The 22,378-nt window shown below is 49.4% G+C and overlaps 1 protein-coding gene across 1 annotated transcript in view; it reads left to right on the top strand.

Moving 5' to 3' along the window:
• The window catches only part of AKT2 (AKT serine/threonine kinase 2), a 28,095-nt gene extending 6,352 nt beyond the window's left edge, over window positions 1-21,743 (top strand). The window contains exons 3-12 of the mRNA XM_006140450.1: window positions 10,199-10,352; window positions 10,839-10,970; window positions 12,567-12,632; window positions 14,106-14,174; window positions 14,956-15,078; window positions 16,269-16,397; window positions 18,188-18,402; window positions 18,823-18,910; window positions 19,031-19,133; window positions 20,155-21,743. Of these exons, the coding sequence (XP_006140512.1) occupies window positions 10,199-10,352; window positions 10,839-10,970; window positions 12,567-12,632; window positions 14,106-14,174; window positions 14,956-15,078; window positions 16,269-16,397; window positions 18,188-18,402; window positions 18,823-18,910; window positions 19,031-19,133; window positions 20,155-20,234 (1,159 nt within the window). The 3' untranslated portion in view covers window positions 20,235-21,743. The remainder of the gene's footprint in view (window positions 1-10,198; window positions 10,353-10,838; window positions 10,971-12,566; window positions 12,633-14,105; window positions 14,175-14,955; window positions 15,079-16,268; window positions 16,398-18,187; window positions 18,403-18,822; window positions 18,911-19,030; window positions 19,134-20,154) is intronic.
• The last annotated feature ends 635 nt before the right edge of the window (window positions 21,744-22,378 follow it).

The following is a 22,378-nucleotide window of genomic DNA, read 5'->3' as shown; positions in this document are numbered from 1 at the left end:
ACACACACACACACACACACACACACACACAGCTTTACTTTAGAAGCCAGGACCTGTAGAAGGGCCCACATTCTGGATATCTCAGATTACTGCTTTTTGGCCTTGTTTACTTTGTTCCCATAGGTATGGATTTCCTGTAAGCCACAAGTGAGATCTGAAGCAGAGTTGGCAAACTATGGCCCTGCCTTCTGTTTTTATAAATAAAGTTTTATTGGAATGCACCCATGTCCATTTATTTACAGATTAACTAGTTGTGACAGACTGTGTGGTCTACAAAGCCTCAAAATGTATTGTACTATCTGGCCCTTTGCAGAAAAAAAGTTTGCAGACCCCCTGATCTGGCAGGACTAGAGTATCAGATTAGTGTGATCTTTGTGATGTGAATCTTGTAATTTTTCTGCCCAGAACTTGGTGACTTTTAGTCCTGCTTGGAGTAAATGCCAAGGACTGTGTCATAGCCTCTAAAGTCCTATATATTCTGGCCAGTTCTCTAGACTCCTCTTCTGCCACTAGTACCCTTGTCTAGCCACTCTGGTCTCTCCCTCTAGTCCTTAAACTGCCAAGCACATTTCCTGCTTTGGGACCATAGCATTTGCCATTGCCTTTGCCTAGGGCCCACTTATACAGACACCTGGTGGTTCTCTCCTTGACTTTACAAGGTCTCTGATCAGATGCTACCTTCTCAGGGTACTCTGCCTGCCCTTCCCTGCCCTGCCTCACCCCCACAGTGCAGTTACCCTTACCTAGCCTTGTTTTTCTTTATAGTGCCTGTCTAACAAGTGTGACACTGTTTATTTAGGTATTTGTGCCTTTTACAGAAATAGATGTCTAATAATGCTTGCTGAATGAGTAAAAGAATAATTAAGACTAATTCTCTGTTGAGCCCGATCCTGTGCTATGGACCTTACTTGTACAAATTTATTTTATCCTCACAACTGAAGTTACCCGTGAATAGGGGAGGGACCCCAAATGCTCTTCAGCTGGAAATGCCAGTCTGGGTCAGAGGAGGGTGGTGGTTAGGGAAGAGGCCCTCCATCTGCCACCAGACCTATAGGTGACTATTCTCGTGGAGTTGAGAGAATAGATTTGTGTGCTGAAGACAACCTTGCCACCTCTGCCTTGCCAGCTTCCCTCTGGGACGCATGTAGTCCTGTCTTGCAGGGTAGCTCAGGGCTGAGGCCTGGGTTTCCAGTCAAACTAGAGCCACTTTCTCCATAGGGCTCAGTTCTCTGGCTGTTGTGAAGAATGGAGGAGGAAGTATACATGGAAGTGCCTGGTTCAGGGCCTGCCTGTGTAGTCCTAAGACATATGTGACTGCTGGTGCCCTTCTTTCCCTTGGCTCATCTGCTGTGGGCCCTACTTGCCTACAGAAGGCAGTGGTCTCCTGCTGGTCCTCTCACTACTTCCAGTCTGTGGGCCACACAGCAACTGCCAGTTTAAAATAGAAATCAAGCCTGTCACCCTCTGCAGAAAATTCTTCCTTGGCTTTCTATGCCACTCACAACTAAGACCCATGTAGCCATAGTGGCACACAGGGCCCCAGGGGCCTGGGCCCAGCCTTCTTACCTGCATTTCCCACTTACCATTTGGTCTGCTTCAGCCCGGTTGGTACCTGCTGTGCCTTCCATAGACATCCCAGGCTCCCTCCTGGCCAGGAGCCTTTGTCTTGCAGTTCCCTCTGCCTGTACTTCTTCCCCTCTCAGCCCTCTGCAAAGCTGTCTCCTCTCCTCTGTTCCATTCATTTCATAGTCACGTGCTAAGTGCCTGTTCTAGGTATCAGGGATGGTCCATGCTCTAGGAACATCATTCAGGTCCTGGTATAAATGCCACCTCTTCTGAAAAGGGCTTTTCTTTTTGGTCCCTGCTTTGGTACTGGTACACATTGGTCTTTCCTGTTAGGCTTGGAACTCCAATGGGGTTGTTCCTCAAGGCATCCTCAATACTCAGAACGAGGCCTGACTCAGGGAGACACTCAGTGAACATTCGCTGACTGACTGGCTGGCTGGGAGAATTCTCACAGAAGCCCTTCAAGGTGCTTACTCTGTGCAAGGTACCATCCAGCTCCTTTAGAAAAAAAAGTTAAAATGTATTTTTTTCTTGCGTGAATGAGAGTGACAAGGAGGGAGAAGAAGCACCCTCACCAGGGTCTTGATGCTGTGATTTACCCTCTGGCGGCCCTAGATCATGGGCACATGCATGCCCGCTGTACTCAGGGAGGTCTCCAGACTTGAGCCAGGAACCTTCCCATGTGGGTCAGCCTTGTAGAGTGTTGTGCTACCATCTGGCTTCTCTAAGCTCTTTATATCAGTGTCTTCATCTTGCCCTCACATGACCCTCTAGTGCTCAAATTAGAGTCAGCTCTCTAAGTCACAGGAAAGTCAGACAGCCTGTCCGTGGTTACCTGCAGGAAGGATCAGGGCTAGGAGGCTAGGACTCCAGGCCTCAGGCTCTCAGCTAAACGCTGAGTTTGCTAGGGTACACATGCCTCTCCCCAGCCCCAGAGTCAAGTCAGGGACAAGGATATTCCAGAAACTATCCCTGATGGGAGAGGTGCTCTTGGGGAGACAGAAATGTCTATGTTTGCATTCTGGGTCTCTGCTGTGTGAATGGGCAGGCGTTGGTGTCTCAGTCTTCTCCTTTCTAGAAGGAAATGAGTGGCAGTGGAGGGCTGTTGGGAGGAGTGAAGGAGGTACTGCACTTAGAGCACAGACAGCAGTGGCTGGCCTCTGAGGGTGGGGAGGCAGTGCTGCTATTACGTGTCCCCAGCCCCCTGCAAGGTGGTTCAGATCACAGCTTCCCAGGGGGTCTTTCTGCATGCTGTTCCTGGATTCCATGAACCTTATTGAGAAAGTGACCCCGCTTGGTCCTCCTGGGCCTTGTCTGGGAATTGAATGAAGTGGTGTCTGCAGAGCTGGCTGGTCAGTGCTGTTACTTTTCCTGTCAAGTCTCTCCAAAGAGAAAGAGGCTGGCTTCCCTGGGGGTTTTCCTTTTAGGGGATGGAAGGGCCTTAAGCTCTAGCTTTGGGAGGGAACTCACCTCTGTCCCAGACACTGTGTTGCCAACCCTGGAGGAGGGTCCTGGCCCAAAGCCCTCGCTTTTCCTCTGGAATCCTGAGTGATGCAACCTTACAACTTCAGTCCAGTTGGAACAGGGTCTGGTTCTTGTCAGGTGGTGAGAGAGCCCCAGTTACCCCTTTTTCCCCATGTCTTTCCCCTGTAGGGAGAGTGGCTTGAGCCAGGGTAAATGGATGGATCTAGGCCCCCACTCAGCGTCATTGACACCTGCAAATTGAGTACTTTCTATGCCAGACCCTGTACACAGTGCTCTGCACATGGCAGCTCAGCAGAATGGGTGAGTGCGTCCAGGTGGCAGAGTTGCTCCTGGTCCCCATCCAGAAGAGTGCCTCATGGCTTCTTCTGGTGCTTGTGGTGTGGACATGTACTGCCATCTATGCATTCAGGCTCCTGACAAGGCACCTCTGCATTCTCTCTCCTCTTGTTTTCGTAACAAGAGACCGTCATGCTGCACATCTTAGTCTGTAGTCTTGGTTTCACGAGTCAGTCTCCAAATCTCTGTATATGAGAGAGATGTTTTTCCTTTTTAAAAGTTTGTTTACCTTTATGAGTGAGAGACAGACAGCAGCCCAAATACAGTCTCGACGCTGCAATCCACCCTCAGCTTTCAGCCAGTCCGAGATCACGGGCACAGGGATGCTCTACTCAGTCAGGGTCACGGGGCTTGAACCAAGAACCTTTCTGTGTGGGATTACCTCACAGGGCATTGCATTTTACTGCTATACTAATGTCTGGCCCCAAAAGAGAGGTTTTTTTTAGTTTATTCACCAGTATCTCTTAGGAGAGCTGTGGGGTTTTTGTATTTGCTTGTTTTTTCAGCCCACTTCTTACACTCAAAGATAGCGTTTTAAACCTTTTTTTTTTTTTTTTCCTTTATTTTTTACTGCCAGAAAGGTATGTGCTTGCTCATCAAAGACAGAAAGAGGTGGAGAAGGAAAAAGCTCCTAGTGGGGCATGGTCATGCTACAGTCCTTTCTCCTCCCTTTTTCCATCCTATCAGGATTTTGAGCATACAGACACACACATGCCTGACATATTTTTAGGGCTGCTAAGGCCAAGACTCAAACCACGTAGTTGGCCATGTGGACTCCCTTAACCACCAGCCCAAGCATTAAAAAAATATTTTTTTTAATTACTGATTTGAGGGCAGCAGATGGCATAATGATTATGTCACTGGACTTCCACATACCCAGCCATGGTTTGAGTCCCAGACCCGGAAGCTTAAAACACACCAGATACATGTTTGTGCGTACCCAAACTCCCAAGAGGAGAATGGAGAAGGGATTGCAGCATGGTCATCTCCGCTGGGGGGGTGATTTCTTGCTTTTTGTCTCTCTGGCAAGCACATGTGCCTTATAGCAAAAATTGAATTTCATTTATGTATTTATTATAAATTTTAAACTTGACCAGAGAGAGTCAGAGAGAGAGAGAGAGAGAGAGACAGGGGAAGTGAGAAAGCAAGCTGCCAGGTCTGGGACTTGAACTGTGGTTGGTCATGTGGGAGTCCAGTGCCTTTACCACCACAGTGTGTGCTAGCCCCTCATTTTAAATTTTTTAAGAGGACTACTGTAATCTGATAAGGCATATCATGAGATTGTATTCCTACCACCCACCTTAAAAAAATATTAATGTAGGGAGTGGGATTTAGGCTCTAACTGTTCCAAAGTGTGTATGGGGAGAAGTTGGGAAATGCTGGCTTGAGCTATGGGTCAGGGAGGGAAATGGTCAGCACCACTCTGCCTGACTGGCTGTGTGGACTTTGGTGGCTTCTCTCACTCATTACCCAAATACCTCTCCTAAGTACCTGCCATGGTATGGTACTGGGCATACAGTGTTTAAAGCAGATGGAAACCTGTGCCCTCAGCAGACACATGTGAATCATGGGATCCCAGACTGCTTGGGTGGGGCAGAGTGCTGGCACTTGGTGTTAATGTGTCTGCCCTGCAAGTCATGATATGGTGGTGGTGCATCTGTCTTACAAAGCATGAGTGAGGCCAGTTTGAGAAGGCAGAGGCTCTGGGCATCACCTGAGACCTCTGAGCCTAGTTGCTGCTGGGATCAGAAGCCATAGAGCTAAGCAAGAACTGCCATGCCTGTTAGGGCTGGGGATGGCCACAGGCCCTTTGTGATTCCAGCTCTCAGGCTTGGAGCAGCTGCAGGGCTTCTCTTGAATTTGTCTTTTTACTCCATCCTCAGTTCCCTATATAGTGAGGGCAGAGGGGATGATTAGTAACAGTGAGTGCCTTGTGAGACTTCCCTGTCCTTTTGAGGTGGGCAAGACTCCAGAGCTGCGCCTGCTTTTCAGAGATGTCTGTATGGTTGTGAGCATGGGGGTGCAGACATACATATATTTTCTAACCCAGCAGTACAGATAATAATAATCCATGTACTATTCTGCATTTTACTTTTTAACCTAAGATACCTCAGATCATTCCAAGTCAGGACTGCCTCTCTCAGCTGCAGAATTTCTTGCTGCATAGGTACATCATGTGCATCCTCTTGGCTTCTCAGTAACCCTGTGTTAGGCACAGCTGTGACATTTCATTGACTCTGAGAGGCCATATTTGGAAGACACCAGCATTTTATAGAATACCAAGAAGAGTCAGTGCCCAATTAAACCAAGATAGGTTGGGAACTGTGAGATGCATCTGATGTCAGAACCTGGGGAATAGTGGGCCAGCCGGTGGTGTGGAGGTTAAGGTGCCTGGATCCCACATAGCTAAAGTCCAAGTCTCAGACCTGGCAGATTGAAAATCATGCCATGAAAAAAAAAATCACGCTGTGTTCATGCATGCCCAAAATCCTGAGAGGAGACTGGAGGAGAAGGGATTGTGGCATGGCCATTCACCCTGGGGTGATTTCTTAGTCCCTTTCCTCTTTCTTTCCATCTCTCCTGTAAGCATATGCACCTTTAGCAAAAACAGTGAAACATGGGACCAGCAGATGGCATAATGGTAACATTGCTAGACTCCCATGTAATCGACCAAGGTTTGAGTCCTGGACCTGGTGGCTTAAAATTCACATGGAGTGCATATGTGTGTGTGCCCAAGATCCCAACAGTAGAATGGAGGAGAAGGGATTGCAGCATGGCCATCCCCTCTGGGGGGGATTTCTCACTTTCTATCTCTCTCTCTCTCCCGTAAGTGCACATGCAAAAATCTCTCTTCAAAACAAAATCAGAAAGGGGAAAAAAAAAAAAAAGACAAAAACTAAACCTCACAAAAAAAACAAAAACCAGCAAAACAAAAAACCACATGGGGAAAAATGTGTCATGGGACTAATGGAAGTAGAAGTGGTCCTGCATGATACCTGAGGAAACTAAGATTGGAGGAGTACAGCCCAGTAAGGTGGGCAAGGCTCAGAATTGGACTTTTTTTTTTTTTTTTTTTTAAGAGGTTTTTGCTGTAGTGGAGAGAGAGAGAGAGAGAGAAATCACCCCCCAGGGGGATGGCCACACCGCAATCCCTTCTCCTTCATTCTCCTCTTGGGATCTTGGGCACGAATGCACACATGCCCAGTGTGAGTTTTAAGCCACTGGGTCTGGCACTCGAACTGCGGTCAACTACATGGGAGTCCAGTGACATAGCCATTATGCTAACTGCTGGTTCCAGAATTGGACTTTTAAAAAAAATATTATTTTAAAGAATTATTTACTTATTTAATTCTTCTTATTCTTACTGTTTTTTTTTTTTTTTTTTTTTTTTTTTTTTTTTTTTTTTTTTTTATTCTGACAAGACAGAGAGGGAAAGAGAGAAAGCAAACTGCCAGATAGATCCAGGACTTGAACTGCAGTTGGCTATGTGGGAACCAGCGCCTTTAACCACCATGCTACCTGCCAGCCCCTATTTATTATTATTTTTTAATTTACCATGAAGGGAGGAGAGAGAGAGAGAAAGTGAGAATACATGGTGCCAGGTTCAAGACTTGAACCATGGCTGGCCATGTGGGAGTACATCACCCTAAACATCATACCACCTACTGGCCCCTGTTTGTTTGTTTTTATTATTATTATTTATACATTCAATCATTATACATCATTTAGATTGTAAAGAGACTTTACCTAGCATGATATATATACCTCAGTCCAGCCCAGTTGAGAATACTATACACATCATCATCAACAGGTAATAAACCATATCTGTGTCCCACAAATGTCTTAATTCTCTAGTTTTTCCGCCAAATTTCCTTTCCTGCGCTCTTGCCCTCCCACACTCTCTTTCCACTTTGTCTCTAGTGTCTGTAACAATTTTCAATGCTTTTATGTTCTACAGTCTTTCAGTCTGTACCTTAGAGTGCAGACAGTCAGTATGTGTTAAGTGGAGACATACAATGTCTGTTTCATAGCCTGACTTGCTTTACTCAGCAACAAATCTTCCATATTTGTCTTTCTATCAAGTGCCAGGGCCTTGTTTATTTTTTTCTTTATGGCTGAATAGTATTCCATGGAGTATATGTGCCACACTTTTTTTTTTTTTTTTGAGGTTTTTGCCATAGGGTGCGTGTGCTCGCCAGACACACAGAGAGACAGAGAGACAGAATGCGAGAAATCACCCCCCAGAGAGGATGGCCACGCCACAATCCCTTCTCCTCCATTCTCCTCTTGGGATCTTGGGTACGCACGCACATGCGCTCAGCGTGAGTTTTAAGCCACCGGGTCCGGGACGCAAACCATGGTTGACCATGTGGGAGTCCAGCGACATAGCCATTACGCTAACTGCTGGTCCCTGTGCCACATTTTTTTAATCCATTCATCTGATCGTGGACTTTTGGGTTGGTTTCATGTCTTAGCAATTGTGAATAAGGCTACAATGAATATAGTTGTGCAAGCGCTTTTCTGACTGAGCGTTCTCCTGTCCTTAGGGTAGATACCCAGGAGTGGAATTGCTGGATCATATGGTAGTTCTATTTGAAGATCTTTGAGGAACTTCCATATTGTTCTCTGTAGTGGCTGGACCAATTTACACCAACAGTGTAGGAGTGTTCTTCCTCTTTCACCACATCTCCTCCAGCACTTATTTATTTATTTATTTTTTGAGAGGATTTTGCTATAGGACGTGTGCACTTTTTTTTTTTTTTAAATCTTTGCCATTCTGACTGGGGTTAGGTGATATCTCATTGTGGTTTTGATCTGCCTCTCCCTTATGATGAGGGATGTTGAGCATGTCTTCATAGGCTTTTTGGCTGTTCGTATGTCTTCCTTAAAGAGTTATTTATTCAGCTCATTTTCCCATCTTTTAATTGGGTTAATCATTTTCTTTCAGGTAAGCCTCTTTAGTTCCCTATGTATTCTGGTTATCAGTCTCTTATCTGAGGCACAGTTAACAAAAATTCTCTCCCATTTAGAGGGTTGTCGATTCACACTAATTATGGGGTCCTTTGCTGTGCAGAAATTTATTAATCTGATGTAATCCCACCTGTCTGTTTTGGGGATTATTGCCTGTGCTTTGGGGGTCTTGCTTAAGAAGTCTTTTCCCCTCCTCCCAGTATCTCCCAGAGTTTCCCCAGTGTTTTCCACTGTCGCTTTATAGTTTGTGGTCTTAGGTTTAGATCTTTGATCCTCTTTGCGTTGATTTTTGTTAATGGTGACAGCTAGGGTTCAGATTCATCTTTTGCAAATTCACCATTTGCCACTCTTCTTGTGCAGGATGACTTTGGCAATATGGCAATCTTTTATGATTCCAGACAAATTTTATAATTGTCTTATCTGGGTCTGTGAAGAGTGTCTCTTATAATTTTGTAGGGATTGCATTAAATATGTTGATTATTTATGTGTTTTAAGGCCTGGTCTCACTGTGTTGCCCAGGCCAGCCTCAGCTTGTGATCCTCCTGCCTCAGCCTCCTCGAGTCACTAGGATTATAGATATTTGACACCACACCTGGCCTTTAGTTGGACTGGGAATCGAATCCAGGACTCCTATGTGGTCCCAACCTGTGGAGCACAGGATCTTAGGAGCACATGCTGTTGTGATTGGGCCCTAGACTCTGACTTTGAAGGCTAGTCCCACTGCTTGTCCCTTGCGTGACTGTGGGTAGGAACTTAGCAGCACGAGGGCAGTAACGCTTTCCCACGGGCCAGGGCTTGGAGATGTGCGTGATAGCTGTTCTTGGCCCCTGTCAGAGCTACCTGCACTTGCTGTTTAAATCACTGGGATTTGGGAGGTTGTCTGCATTCACTCTTTGAATTTTCTCATTCGTAGTGCACAGTGTTTTTCCCACTGGTCATATGGGTGTTTTGTAGACACAAGCAAAATAAATAGTAGGTTCAAAAGTATTAGATGGAGCTATTTAAAATTGCTGTGTGGTGGGTCAAAATGGGGGGTGGGTGTCCTGGACAATTGATTTATCATTCAGCCTAATTTCTTCTTTACAGTCATTTTCACTTATTGGACTGACCCATTTGTAATTATCAAAAGGAAATCCTTTCCAAACAAATTCTAAATCATGAGCGACCAAACTAGCTTATTCTTAAACCAGACTCCTGTTAGCTGGGACTCAGTTTCTGTGTGTCACCTTTTTTTTGCACATTCCTGGCCCTACAGGACCTCTCTCTCTATCACACACTTCTCTACTCCAGCCTGACTGCTCTTTGGGGAGTCATGGTGGCTAGCTCTTGCCTTATGGATGCTTTAGCTGCTTTGCTAATAATTGCTGCCTTTTCTCTTGGGTTTTCTTTACAAAAATCAGTGACTTGTAAACTCGAGCTTATCATTTGTTTCTGAGAAATTCAGAGGAGCATTGTCTCCCTCATTCAAGGCTCAGGCTGGTGACTCGCTGTCAGAGGGCTACGAAGAAAGGTGGTGTCCCCTTTTGTGATCATTTTGCTGCCACCTGGCTTTACATGGCTTGTAGGCCAGGATGCTCCTGGGAAGTTGACGATCTATCTCCTTAGTCCTGTCTTACCCACTCCCTCTGCCATAGCCAGAGATACATGACCGTTCAGTTGGGTCCCATCAGCCCTCCCCACAACAAGTGGATCTTGCCAGAATGCCCAAAGGGGTTTGGCTACTTGCTTGCCCATTGGAGGACATGAGGCCGTGGGTAGGAGGTTGGCTTAGCCCTTCCACCCTGGGGTCTCGGACTCATAGTTTCCTGGGTACTCACAGCTCATGTGTGTCCCCATGCAGGGAAGAGTGGATGCGGGCCATCCAGATGGTTGCCAACAGCCTCAAGCAACGGGGCCGAGGTGAGGACCCCATGGACTACAAGTGTGGCTCTCCCAGTGACTCCTCTGCAGCTGAGGAGATGGAAGTGGCAGTCAGCAAGGCACGGGCCAAAGTGGTAAGTGCCAGGAGGCAGGCAGTGGGTGTGGGGCTGCTGGTCTGCAAGTGCCACCCCAATGCCAGCATTCTTCCCTTAGCTTCTCACTGTGTGCAGGGGTGCAGCTGTGAGCCTTCACATTGCTCTGCCCCATAGGATGGGATGACTTCAGGTCATAGGTGCCCCTGGGCTGCCCTATGCCCGTTGATGGGAGGCCCTGGGCAGTCCTGCTACAGCTTCATTGTGGAAAGCAGTGGGGACCCATTAAATCTGTTTCATAGCCCCAGCCTACTCCTTCCATGGTCCTCTGCCAAGGAGAGTCACGAGGTGGGAGGCCTTGGTCTGAAGACAGTGGCAGAACATACAGTAGTTGCCCTGAGCCTCCCTCCCTGCTCTTGCCTGTGCCATTTGGCAGCTATGTCTTTTGGTTTTCTTCTTTGTTAAAATTTCTTCTCATAGGCCATGTACAAGGCCCTGATGGCCCCTGTTCTCTCTCTATCCCTGCAGACCATGAATGACTTCGACTATCTCAAACTCCTTGGCAAGGGCACTTTTGGCAAAGTCATCCTGGTGCGGGAGAAGGCCACTGGCCGCTACTATGCTATGAAGATCCTGCGGAAGGAAGTTATTATTGCCAAGGTGCTGCGGGCCTTGCTAGGGCCTGAGTGTGGGTGGAAACTCAAGGGATCAGAACACTTACCATGTCTTCTGCTGCCATTGTCTTTGTTCTCTCACAGTCCCATCCCCTTGGGTCTTAGTCCTGTAAGTTTCTGATCAGAAAAGGGTAACCAGAGCCTGGGAGAGGAGGGAACCTCCTGACCGAGTCCCCACCCCAGATTCTGGGTGGCCCGCGGAGAGTCTGTCTTGAGGCCTCCCTAGCAGGCACTGGCAAGGCTTAAAAGGAGGTTCCTGTGGGGAGGCTTAGAGTTCTGTTGATGGTGTCTCAGTTCTTGGGCTGAAGATTAAAATTTTATGTTTTTTTTTGTTCACATTTTTATAGTAGAAGATTCCGAACATACATAATTTTTTATTTTATTATGCTAGAGGATATGTGTACATACACAAGAGAGGCAGAGAGCACTCTCCAGTGGGGCCTGGTATTGCCCCAGTTGTTTTTCCTCCAGTTCTCCATCCTGTTAGGATCTTGGGCATACACGCTCGCCCTGCATTTGAACTGCTGGGTTTGGGACTCGGACCCTGATTGGCCATGTGGGATCTGGCTTCCTCTGTGCTGGCCCAATATACAAAATTCTAAAAACAAAAATAAGCATAACGGACTCCCATGGAATCATCATTCAGTTTCAGCAGTTATCAGCCTCTAGCCAGCCTTGTTTCATTGTCTCTGCCCTCTATTTCCGTTACTTTTTTTGTCCTGGAGTTTTTTTTTTTTTTTTTTTTTTTATAAGAGAGAAATTTTTGCTATAGGGCAATGTGCGTGCACTGGGGAGACAGAGACAAAGAGATAAAAAGCAAGAAATAACCCCCCACAAGGGAGATGGCCATGCTCCAATCCCTTCTCCTCTTGGGATTTTGGCCATGCATGGCTGGTGTGAGTTTCAAGCTGCCTTGTCTGGGACTTGAACCATTGTTAGCCATGTGGGAGTCCAGCTATGTAACCACTACACCAACTGCTGGTCCCTGTTCTGGAGTATTTTAAGGTATATTCTGGACATCATATTTTACCTGTATATATTTTTTAAAAAGCTTATGAGGTGGTGTGGAGCCCACCCGAGTTTCTGACTCAGTGGGTCTGGGGCAGACGCCAAGAATTGGCGTTTCTGCAAGTAACCAGGCAAAGTGAAGCTGCCAGTGTGGAGAAGCGCTGGTCTATAGTCCAAGCCTTCAGGAGGTCAAGTTCTTCTTTGGACAAGAACACTTCAAGGGTGGTGGTTCCCACATCCTCTGGTGGCACCCCAAGGGTCTCATGATGTCTGCTTCTCCCCCTTTTGGGTGTTAGACCTGACATTTGGGTGCAGATGACTGGCTTGTTTCTCATCCTGCCATCAAAAATTCTCATTCACTTTTTGCACTTGTGGTGGGAGACTGTGAGCCACTGGTGGTCTTTGTCTATCATGTACTTGGGGCTTGCACATGTACCATCCTGTTTTGTTGTTCATTGCCAGCAGTGGGATTGCATTTCACCACAGCATTGTGCTGTGCCTCAGGTCAGGGAGGGCTGGCATGGGTAGGCCTGACATTGCCCACCAGACCCTCACCTACACTTTCTGTCTATAGGATGAAGTTGCTCACACGGTCACCGAGAGCCGTGTCCTCCAGAACACCAGGCACCCATTCCTCACTGTGAGTCATACTCCCTTCTTAGGAGGCAGTTGGGAAGGGTGAGGTGGGAGGCTTCTGGGCAACCTCTTTGGATAGGACTCAGGGAAAGCCAAACCTACTGCTACAAATCACATATTTGGTATGGCCAGGTGGCCAGGGGAAGGTGTTGCTGTACTCTCCAAATTGCTTGAACCAAGACACCCGCACTGGAGGTGGCAGCTTCTTCATAGGTGGTGGCTTCACACAAGCATCTCTGCTGACTCAGTATGACTCAAAATATCACTACCTGGTGGCCCAGTAGTGTATGCCACTATTTCTATGGATTATGGATGCCTAGCCCAGCTAGTCAATGTGGGGATGTATTTTTGTTTTTGTTTATTTTAATTTTGCCAGAGGGTATGTGTGCTCACTGGTGGGGGAGGAGGGTGTGAGAAAACACCCCTCATGGGGTGTGGTCATAGTCCCTTCTCTATTTCTTCTGCCTGCTGGGAGTTTGGGCATGCACACATATGTACCCGGCATGTTTTTAAAGCTGCTGGGTTTGGGACTTGAACTGTGAAGTTAGTCATGTGGGATCCAGTTGCATTAACCACCATGCCATGGGCTTGCCTTTGGTTTTGTTTTAAGATATAATCTTAGAAGCAGATGTGTTGTTATTGTGTTTCCTCTGAACTTGAGCTGAATATTTTCCTCTTTACATTTCCTATGCAGTCTAGTGACTGTCACCCCCCTTTTTTTTTCTTTAAGAATTATTTTATTTAACTTTATTAGTTAATAGTAATTATTTTTAATCTGACTAGAGAGAGACAGAGAGAAAGTGAGAAAGCAGTCCTCCAGGTCTAGGACTCAAACCGCAGTCAGCCATGTGGAAGTTCAGCGCCTTTAACCACCACATCACCTGCCAAGTGATCATCAGTTAAATAGGCTACATTGAGGATAGCTCATGCACCCATTTTTTGGCTGTTGAGGAGTCCTGTTAGGCCTTAGAACTTGTTTAAGTGGAATCTTACAAGATACCTTAGGGTAGAAGACAGAGAGCAGTAGAATTATTGTCAGCAGAGGGGTCACCCAGAGGATCTCTGAGGATCTCTCTGGAGGGCTCCTTAGAGCACAGTTTGAGAACTCTTATTTGTTGGCTGACAGCTTTGCGCATTCTGTTGGGGAGTTGGCTCCCATACCACTCCTGCTCCCAGCATGACACACATCACTTTTGTAGGTCTAGTACATTTTACTGCTAAAACAAGGGGAGAGGAGATAGCAAACAGCTCTTGTTGCTCAGAACTTACTTTCTCCCTTTGTCATGCCTGTTGAAGGTGGAGGACAAGCACAGTAACCCTTTGTCTGCCTCAGAACCACAAGTACATTCACATACCCTAAAAGATGAAGCTGTGATTCGAACCCCTTTGCCCAACTCTGGAGACTTCAGGTCAGGTTGGGATTGATGTACAGATTAAGTGTCACCTCCTTTCCTCCTCCTCACTTTTGTCCCTACAGGCACTGAAGTATGCCTTCCAGACCCATGACCGCCTGTGCTTTGTGATGGAGTATGCTAATGGTGGTGAGGTGAGCCCCCGGCCCCTGCCTGGCTGTTTGAATGTGTCAAAGGGTGGGGGGAGGAAGAGAGGACCTAGGAGAGGTAAAGGAGCTGAGAGAGGCTTACTGAGTATCCTGTCCTCCTCACCCCACTTTCTTGAGGCAGGCAGTATCATTTGCATTTTGCAGACGGGGAAACTGAGGTTGAGAGAGGTTAAGTAGCTTGTTCAAGATTACACCACTAGTGAGTTGGGGAGGGGGTAGGATACAAACCCAGGTCCTGAGAGGTATGGAGAGGTCTGCAGGGTGGCTGGCTAACTGCTCTGGGAAGGTCATCCTTGAGGACTTCAAAGCAAGCCTGTGGGGGCTAGATTCCCTAGCCCTGTGTCCTGGTACAGGTCAGTATGATCCCTCACTGTCACTGCCTTGCTCACACTCACTCTGCCACCCATGCCTCATCTCCATGCCCTGTCTGTGCACATGGGATTGACTCCCTGCATTGGGACCGTTTGCTTCTGTCCTCAAAGCTTGTTGTCATCATACACGACTTAGGTTTCTCTGGTCTTCCTTGCTGCCACTCCCACACTGTCCTCTTGTGCTTTCACCTTACTCTCTTGTTGGTACCTATCAGCTGGTTCTGACCCTTCTTCTGTTATGTTTGTTTTTCCTCATATGAGCTCTTTTCTACTCATCATCCCTTGGTTGGTTCCTCTCGCTGTCACTTGCTGGGTCATAAAGCAGGTGTCACTAGATTGAGGTCCGTCTTCCTCCTCTGGGCTGGGAGTCTGACCTCTTTCCACTCCTTCTTCAGCTATTCTTCCACTTGTCCCGGGAGCGCGTCTTCACCGAGGAGCGGGCACGGTTTTATGGTGCAGAGATCGTCTCAGCTCTGGAGTACTTGCACTCCCGGGACGTGGTGTACCGTGACATCAAGGTCAGCATGGGCCACGGTGGGAGGTGATGCACGTTTACAGAGGCCTGGTTCACACCTGGGGCTCACAGCAGGGAGGTCAGAGAGCCCTCTGCCAGGTCCCAAGTCACTTGCTGTAGGGACCTGGCTTGCATCCTGTGGGCACTCCTAAGCTGCCAGAGGGAAGTGGGGGCGGTGTATTGGTGCAAGTCCTTCAGAAGGTGGTCAGGCAGTGATCACCACAGTTGAATGCCAGCTGTCTGCCCTGGCTGTGTGCACCCCATCAGCAGGGGCCTGTGTTCACCTCAGGCAGTGGCCTCATGTCCCCTAGGCAGCCCTGTGCAGCTAGGCTGAGCTGGAAGTTCAGACAGCCTCTATCAGAGACTGGGTGAACCATACTGGCATGTTCACATGGCATTCTGCACAGTAGTTAAAGCACAGGCCGTGGTCACAGGTGGTAGCCCTGGTACACCTCAGGCTCATGTGGCAGGTAAAAGCCAGGGCAGATGAGACAGATCTTATATCATTTACAAGTGTGTGTGTAGGTGGTAAAAACTGTAGAGAAAAGCAAGGAAGTAAAAGTTACTTCTCAGCATGTGAGGTATTCATAATGGGAGGGACATATAGGGGGCCCCAGAGCCTCTAACATTATTTGTTCACCTGGTAGAGATTAGTCAAAGTCATCATCAAATTGCCTGCTTGTGTTTCATGTTTTGTGTTCTTTCTTGGTATATGTTTCATAATTAAAAGTAATTTAGAAAAGATTTTGTATAAAAAATAAGTGTATATAGCACTTCTGTAATTTTTATACTGAATACAGGTTGTGATGGTAATACTTAGTTTGAATAAAATAATTAAATTTTTCAAAAATGCAAAAAAAAGAAAAAAAAAGAAATTTAGAAAAAAACAGAACAGTCTCCTCACATCCAAAGTTAAGCTATAGCCCACATCTGGGGCAGCAGGCTGGGCCAGGGCCTTACTTCTATCTCCTTCTGCCTGGATGCTTTCCAGCTATCTGGAGATGGCCAGGGGACAGGGAGGCGTTATATCCCTCTGAACCCTAGGGGCCAAGGGTGTAACCTTGTACCCAGAATGTGCTATGATCTGGTCTGGTCCAGGAGAGTGGCTGCCCAGGAGCCCCTCCTACCCCAGGCATACTCCCTTTGAGGGATACCCAGGAGCACATGCCCCTGATGCGCTAACTTTTCCTGCAGCTGGAAAACCTCATGCTGGACAAAGACGGCCACATCAAGATCACCGACTTCGGCTTGTGCAAAGAGGGCATCAGTGATGGGGCCACCATGAAAACCTTCTGTGGGACCCCGGAGTATCTGGCACCTGAGGTGTCTGGGCTGGGGGGGACACAAGAGCGTGTGAGGCCAAGGATGGAGGGGACCCTTAGACTTCCATGTCTCCCCCTTGCAGGCCCTCAGAGAGCAGGACTGTGATTCCTCACTTGCCCTTCCCAGCTTTGGGTCCTGGACTGGGCTGGGAGTCTGACCTCTTTCCACTCCTTCTTCAGCTATTCTTCCACTTGTCCCGGGAGCGCGTCTTCACCGAGGAGCGGGCACGGTTTTATGGTGCAGAGATCGTCTCAGCTCTGGAGTACTTGCACTCCCGGGACGTGGTGTACCGTGACATCAAGGTCAGCATGGGCCACGGTGGGAGGTGATGCACGTTTACAGAGGCCTGGTTCACACCTGGGGCTCACAGCAGGGAGGTCAGAGAGCCCTCTGCCAGGTCCCAAGTCACTTGCTGTAGGGACCTGGCTTGCATCCTGTGGGCACTCCTAAGCTGCCAGAGGGAAGTGGGGGCGGTGTATTGGTGCAAGTCCTTCAGAAGGTGGTCAGGCAGTGATCACCACAGTTGAATGCCAGCTGTCTGCCCTGGCTGTGTGCACCCCATCAGCAGGGGCCTGTGTTCACCTCAGGCAGTGGCCTCATGTCCCCTAGGCAGCCCTGTGCAGCTAGGCTGAGCTGGAAGTTCAGACAGCCTCTATCAGAGACTGGGTGAACCATACTGGCATGTTCACATGGCATTCTGCACAGTAGTTAAAGCACAGGCCGTGGTCACAGGTGGTAGCCCTGGTACACCTCAGGCTCATGTGGCAGGTAAAAGCCAGGGCAGATGAGACAGATCTTATATCATTTACAAGTGTGTGTGTAGGTGGTAAAAACTGTAGAGAAAAGCAAGGAAGTAAAAGTTACTTCTCAGCATGTGAGGTATTCATAATGGGAGGGACATATAGGGGGCCCCAGAGCCTCTAACATTATTTGTTCACCTGGTAGAGATTAGTCAAAGTCATCATCAAATTGCCTGCTTGTGTTTCATGTTTTGTGTTCTTTCTTGGTATATGTTTCATAATTAAAAGTAATTTAGAAAAGATTTTGTATAAAAAATAAGTGTATATAGCACTTCTGTAATTTTTATACTGAATACAGGTTGTGATGGTAATACTTAGTTTGAATAAAATAATTAAATTTTTCAAAAATGCAAAAAAAAGAAAAAAAAAGAAATTTAGAAAAAAACAGAACAGTCTCCTCACATCCAAAGTTAAGCTATAGCCCACATCTGGGGCAGCAGGCTGGGCCAGGGCCTTACTTCTATCTCCTTCTGCCTGGATGCTTTCCAGCTATCTGGAGATGGCCAGGGGACAGGGAGGCGTTATATCCCTCTGAACCCTAGGGGCCAAGGGTGTAACCTTGTACCCAGAATGTGCTATGATCTGGTCTGGTCCAGGAGAGTGGCTGCCCAGGAGCCCCTCCTACCCCAGGCATACTCCCTTTGAGGGATACCCAGGAGCACATGCCCCTGATGCGCTAACTTTTCCTGCAGCTGGAAAACCTCATGCTGGACAAAGACGGCCACATCAAGATCACCGACTTCGGCTTGTGCAAAGAGGGCATCAGTGATGGGGCCACCATGAAAACCTTCTGTGGGACCCCGGAGTATCTGGCACCTGAGGTGTCTGGGCTGGGGGGGACACAAGAGCGTGTGAGGCCAAGGATGGAGGGGACCCTTAGACTTCCATGTCTCCCCCTTGCAGACCCTCAGAGAGCAGGACTGTGATTCCTCACTTGCCCTTCCCAGCTTTGGGTCCTGGACCTGACCCCTCATTGCCCTCCTTCCCTAGGTGCTGGAGGACAACGACTATGGCCGGGCTGTGGACTGGTGGGGGCTGGGTGTGGTCATGTACGAGATGATGTGCGGCCGTTTGCCCTTCTACAACCAGGACCATGAGCGCCTCTTTGAGCTCATCCTTATGGAGGAGATCCGCTTCCCACGCACACTCAGCCCCGAGGCCAAGTCCCTGCTTGCTGGACTGCTTAAGAAGGACCCTAAGCAGAGGTGAGGGCTGGCGTCTACTCCACCCAGCCTAGTGTCACCACTACTCCGTGCCCTTGGCCTGGGGGAGACAGTGTCTTTAGGCACACCTGTTTGTGGGTTCGCTAAGTGTGGTGTTCCCCCTCTGCCCCTGATAGTCCCCACAGCTGGTACTCAGGAAGCACCCCTTGGGCCAGACCCATCCGCTACACTCCTCATGCTGCCTTGAGGTGTTGTAAGGCCACATGGGGTCTCTCTGGCTGTAGCCTCTGGCATATGAGTTCCCTTCCCTGAGCCTAACTTTCCTCCTCTGTGAAGTGGAGAACCAGAATCATTCATGGCTGTTCAGGGCCCATGTTGTAGGCTCAAACCTGTTGCGTGAAAGCTTGTCTCTTAGAACCCAGCTGCTCTGGGAGGCAGCTACTGATGACCATCTCTGCTCAGGCTTGGTGGCGGGCCCAGTGATGCCAAGGAAGTCATGGAGCATCGGTTCTTCCTCAGTATCAACTGGCAGGATGTGGTACAGAAGAAGGTAAGCCTTGCCCCAACCCCCTGCCCCAACAGGAGCCCATAGACCTGGCCTGCTAGCAGGTGGCCTTGGCTGAGGCCTCCTGTCCTCAGGGTCCTGAGTCTGGGCTTCTCTTCTCCATAGCTTCTGCCACCCTTCAAACCTCAGGTCACATCTGAGGTCGACACAAGGTACTTCGATGATGAATTCACTGCCCAGTCCATCACAATCACGCCCCCTGACCGCTGTGAGTACCTGGAACCCCCCTTGCCTTGCGGGGCCTGCAGAGTTAGGGAGTGGTCAGGTCTGCTCTGGGCCCCCCTCTTCAGGACCATTGCAGGCTACCCTCTCTGTCTGAGCCCTTTGCAGTTGGTTCTCAGTGGACCTGGGGTGGCTCACTGGGAGCCATTGGTTGGCACATGTTCTGGAGCTTGGAGAGCTCTGGGCAGGAGACAGCCCAGGTCTTCGGGGCTAGAGTGGTTTATTGACTCTTCAGCTATTTAAGTTTTTACTCTGAACCCAGCCCAGTGTTGGGCTGGTCTGGAGACATATCAGAGACTGAGCTAGTCCTGGGCATTGCCCTCAGGGAGTGTCCAGTCCAGGTGAGTGGCAGCCCGGTGCAGTCAGGCTAGTGGCTAGAAGCCCAAGTACTGGGGAAGCCCAGACCCAGCTTAGGGAGGGCTTCCTGGAGGAGTGACAGACATGTCAGTGAAGATGTTTTCCTTGCAGAAGAAATGGCCTATGGGATGCCACAAATGGGAGGAAACATTTCATAGTCCAGGAGTGTGGGGGAAGGAGAAGGTTGAAGGGCTTGGAGGTTACTGAGAAGGAGTTGGGATCTTTCCATAAGGAGCTGTGGAAGGGTTTTGTGCAGAGAGGGACAGGGTCATGTCAGAGCTTTAGAAAGTCCCCTGGGTGCATGTGGAGTGTAGGTTGGAGGGTACAGGGGGTGGGGGCCAGGGTAAGGGTCTGGAGGTGTGGAGAGGGGAGAGGCAAAGGAGGGGAAGGTGAGGGTTGCTCAGGAATCTGAGGGAGTAGGCCGTGGGGCCCATAGGCTGGTAGGGGAGCATCCCAGACAAGGGCCCAGAGCTCCATTGGAGAGTGGGGACGTGGCTGAGAGGCTCTGTCAGAATGGCTCTTTCCAAGCCTTCCCTGCTTGTCCCGTGGTCTCACTGTAGTCCTTCCCATGGCTAGTTCCCCATGGAGTAGTCTGGGCGGGTGCTCTGGGACTGGTCCTCCCCAATCCACCTCCACTCGACCCCCTGCAGATGACAGCCTGGGCTCACTCGAGCTGGATCAGCGGACCCACTTCCCCCAGTTCTCCTACTCGGCCAGCATCCGCGAGTGAGCAGTCTGCCGCCACCACCGGACACACACATGGCCACCATCCACCACCTGGCTGGCTTTTTCTTTTTAAAACTTTTTATTTTGCCTATTTTGTTTGTGTCCCCATTCCTCACCTCCTTGCCCCTGTGCAGCTCCTCCTTCAGATCTCTTCCAACTCACCTCTGCGATCCCAGCGGCTGCTGCCTCCAGCCTCACCTTCATGCCCAGACTGGTATCTGGGAGATGCTCCCTTCTGCCCAGGATGGGCTGTGGGGCAGATGGAGATCCAGGTTCTCAGTCAGCACCAGCTCCGGGAGGGATGAGGTGTGGAGTGGGGGCCTGCCTGGACTTCTGGCCAGGTTGCCATGCAGGCCACCTGCCTCCCCACTGCTGCTTCCAGATAGAGGCTGCCTTCGGTGGACGCTATACCCAGTGCACAGTGCCCGGGGGCTACTCTCCATGCCCTGGAACAGGGCGTCCAATTCCCCGCCCCACTATGGGGGCATAAAGCAATAATGTCAAGGGACAGGTAGAGGCCTTTGGGAGCTGTGGGGTGGTGGTGGTCAGGGCTCCCTCCAGTATGTAGCCAGGTCCTTGGATTGACATTATGGGGTCTGACAGGTGGGCACTGCCCTGATCCTGCTGCTCCCTCTCCTGCCCAGAGCTGTTCACCTAACCCTGTGGATGAGGCAGGAGAAACATTTGGGGCCAGCCTGCCTGCCACCCGCAGCCCCGTGCCTTACCAGGGCTTCCTTCCAGCTGGCCTTACCTCCCGCTGGACCCCGGACCTGGCCCTGGCCCCATCAGAGGTGGGGTTGGGATCACCCTCTTCTCCCTTTCCTGGGGTGAAGTGGTGCCAGCCTTGGCTGTTACACATCTCGCACCGAGACAGTATTGGGCCCTGTGGACTTGGGTTGGGGAAGGGCGGGGTGGGTGTCTCTGGTATGTATTGGGGTGGGGAGCCTCTGAGAAGGGAGGCTCCCAGGCCATCTTACCCCCTTCCCTGTCTAGGGCCCCACTGCAGCCTTAAAAGTGAACATGAGTGTGAGTCTGTGTGCTATGGGCACGTGTGTGTGCTTTGGACTGTGTGTCAACAGGCATCTTGGTGCTGCTGGGATGCAGATGCACGTGAGTGTATGTGTGCCTGCATGTCAGGTGTGTGTGTGAGTGTGTATAGTGTATGTGTGCTTGGGCCCCTATCGCAGGCCTGAGCGTTTCATCTGGTGAGGGAGAGTGCTGAGTTGGTGGGAGGAGCCCTGCCTGGGGTCCACTTTTCCTGCCCACGACTCCCTTTCCCTCTTCCCAGCATCTTTGGGTATTTGGAAATTGTTTTTTGTGGTTTTAATCTCCTCCATCTACACCTCCCATACTAGGCAGTTTATAGAAAGGCATAGGGGGTGGAGTGGGGTCTTTTTCCTTACTGTGTGTGTATGTTGTTTATCTGACACTTCTCCCCATCCCATCCCCACTGGCCTTTCCCTAGTCCTCGTATTTGTACGGTACAAGCAATAAAGACACTTTTCAGACCAGGGCCCAGCCTGCCTGGGGGAGCTGACCCTGGGCACCAGCTGCCTCCTGTTTCCCTTGCCTGCTCAAAGGGCCTAAGGAGGTGGGGAAAAAGAGAAGGGTCTGCCAGGGCGGGAGGCAGGCTGCAGGTGGGGACCACCGTGGGGTTGAGGTTGCTAGGGGTTTGGGAAGGCTCCTGGGCTGAGGCTGGGTGTATGGTGGGCAGTAGGCTAAAAGATGGGGTGGGGGAGACAAGGGTGGGAGGTTTGGTGGCACAGAATAAGAGTGTATGGGAGGTGTCCCTGAACCTTGGAGCGGAGGTTGAACTCAGGCATTGCCTGGCACACCCCTTCTCCCTATTTATGCTAACTGCCCTTAAACCTCAAGGCCCATTCGTGGGGTTGCTGTGTAGTCACCACTGGCTCTCACCTCTGGGCTCAGTTCCTGTGGCTACCATGGTCCAGCTCATTGGTCCTCCTCGGCTGGGTTAAGTGTCTCCTGTCCCCGGGCAGGGACCTGGCCGAACCTGGTGATAAAGGTAATCAAAAATTTTGCCAGAAGGTATTTAGGGCTTCACACGTAGAGTCTGAGTTTTTAAGTGAGGGTAGCGAGGAAAAGTCAGATCCAGATTAACAGAAATCTACATTCACTATAGCCAAG

Source organism: Tupaia chinensis, unplaced genomic scaffold (assembly GCF_000334495.1).
Source record: "Tupaia chinensis unplaced genomic scaffold, TupChi_1.0 Scaffold000037_18, whole genome shotgun sequence".
Taxonomy (NCBI): domain Eukaryota; kingdom Metazoa; phylum Chordata; class Mammalia; order Scandentia; family Tupaiidae; genus Tupaia; species Tupaia belangeri.
Note: the sequence above shows the minus strand (reverse complement) of the source record. Positions and strands in the feature narration are given on the sequence as shown.